The following is a 1,423-nucleotide window of genomic DNA, read 5'->3' on the forward strand; positions in this document are numbered from 1 at the left end:
CCCAGCCACAGCCCCTCCTCCCGCGGCCCCTCACACCATCCACCCAGAGAGGGGTTTTACACTTTATTAAATACACGGCAGAGGGGGTTACTCGTTCTCCTCGCTGCGCAGCCGGGCGTTGGGGTTGGTGATCTTGATGGCCAGCTGCGCAGATCTCTCCACGATGACCTTCCGGTTCTTGGAAGACACGTTGTGAGCAATCTCTGCGCAGTATGACCTGTCGGGGACAGCCTGCACCTCAGCCTTGGCTCCAGCAGCCAGGGCACAGCACCCCAGAGCCACCCCGCCGGCATCACCAACACCACAGAGAGCAGGCACGCCTCCACACCCGAACTGAACCTCCCCCAGTGCCACCACCAGCCCACCCAAGCCCACAGCAGCAGCCCCGGAGCAGCTCAACCCTCCTGCTCTTTCTCTTGCGGGTTACAAGTCAGTAAGAGACAGTTTTTAACAGCATTAATCGTTACTCTTATTACTTTGTTTTGAAAGTGCTACAGGTAGATTAAGGCCTGTATCTGACCAGCCACCAAGCACTGTTCTGTCAAGGTACTGTAGGTACCACACCAGTTACCCCTGCTACAGCACCACCTTTTTTCCCAAGGTACAAGGTTTCCAGCCCCGAGACACCCCCTGCACCCTCCACCAGCAGTACTGCGGAAACCAAGACAACCTCCACACTCTCCAAAGTGGCACCATCCCCCAACACTCCCCGACTCACTTGTTGCTCATCATGAGCACCTCCAGCTCCTTGACATTGTGGACCAGGAACTTCCTGAAGCCCGTGGGCAGCATGTGCTTCGTCTTCTTATTGCTGCCGTAGCCAATGTTGGGCATCAGGATCTGGCCCTTGAACCGCCGGCGGACTCTGTTATCGATACCTCTCGGTTTACGCCAGTTGCGCTGAAGAAATGCAGAAAATATTTAACAAGTTACAAAGGGAGATCAGTCTGAAAACACCTTGAGAGAACAGCTCCCGCCCAAACCAGTCCCCAGAAGGGCCCCCTGTACCCGGCTGTGACAGCACAGCCCATCACTTCAGCACTGACCCTCTAACCCACACGGCCCCCAGGCCACCCTGTGCCGGACCGGGACCTTGTTGCTAATGAGCTCCAGAGGTGTTTTACCTTGATCTTGACATAGCGATCGGACTGGTGGCGGATGAACTTCTTGGTCCTCTTCTTGACGATTTTAGGTTTCACGAGCGGCCTGAGGGCAGGCATAGTGCCTGCGGTACACAGAACCGTGTGAGAAGGGAAGCCCGAGGCGAGGGGACCCGGGACCCCCGGGGCAGCACGTGTAGCAGACTATCTTCCGCCCGCTGGCCACGGCCGGGCGAGCGAGGGAATGGGCATCACCTGCAGTGGCTCTGCCTCCCGCCTCCGAAGCTGGCAGAGCACGGAGAGCTCTCCAGATGCGATCCTGG

At 57.7% G+C, this 1,423-nt stretch overlaps 1 protein-coding gene across 1 annotated transcript; it reads right to left on the reverse strand.

The window, feature by feature from the left end:
• Nucleotides 1–54: 54 nt before the first annotated feature.
• On the reverse strand, nt 55–1,229 carry RPL32 (ribosomal protein L32). Its single transcript, XM_010142592.1, has 3 exons — nt 1,125–1,229; nt 719–900; nt 55–217 (listed from the first exon to the last, which is right to left on the reverse strand). Exons 1-3 carry the CDS (start codon nt 1,218–1,220, stop codon nt 88–90), a joined length of 408 nt encoding a protein of 135 aa, XP_010140894.1. The 5' UTR covers nt 1,221–1,229; the 3' UTR covers nt 55–87.
• Between the last annotated feature and the right edge of the window lie 194 nt (nt 1,230–1,423).

Source organism: Buceros rhinoceros, unplaced genomic scaffold (genome assembly GCF_000710305.1).
Source record: "Buceros rhinoceros silvestris isolate BGI_N320 unplaced genomic scaffold, ASM71030v1 scaffold35248, whole genome shotgun sequence".
Classification (NCBI taxonomy): Eukaryota; Metazoa; Chordata; class Aves; order Bucerotiformes; family Bucerotidae; genus Buceros; species Buceros rhinoceros.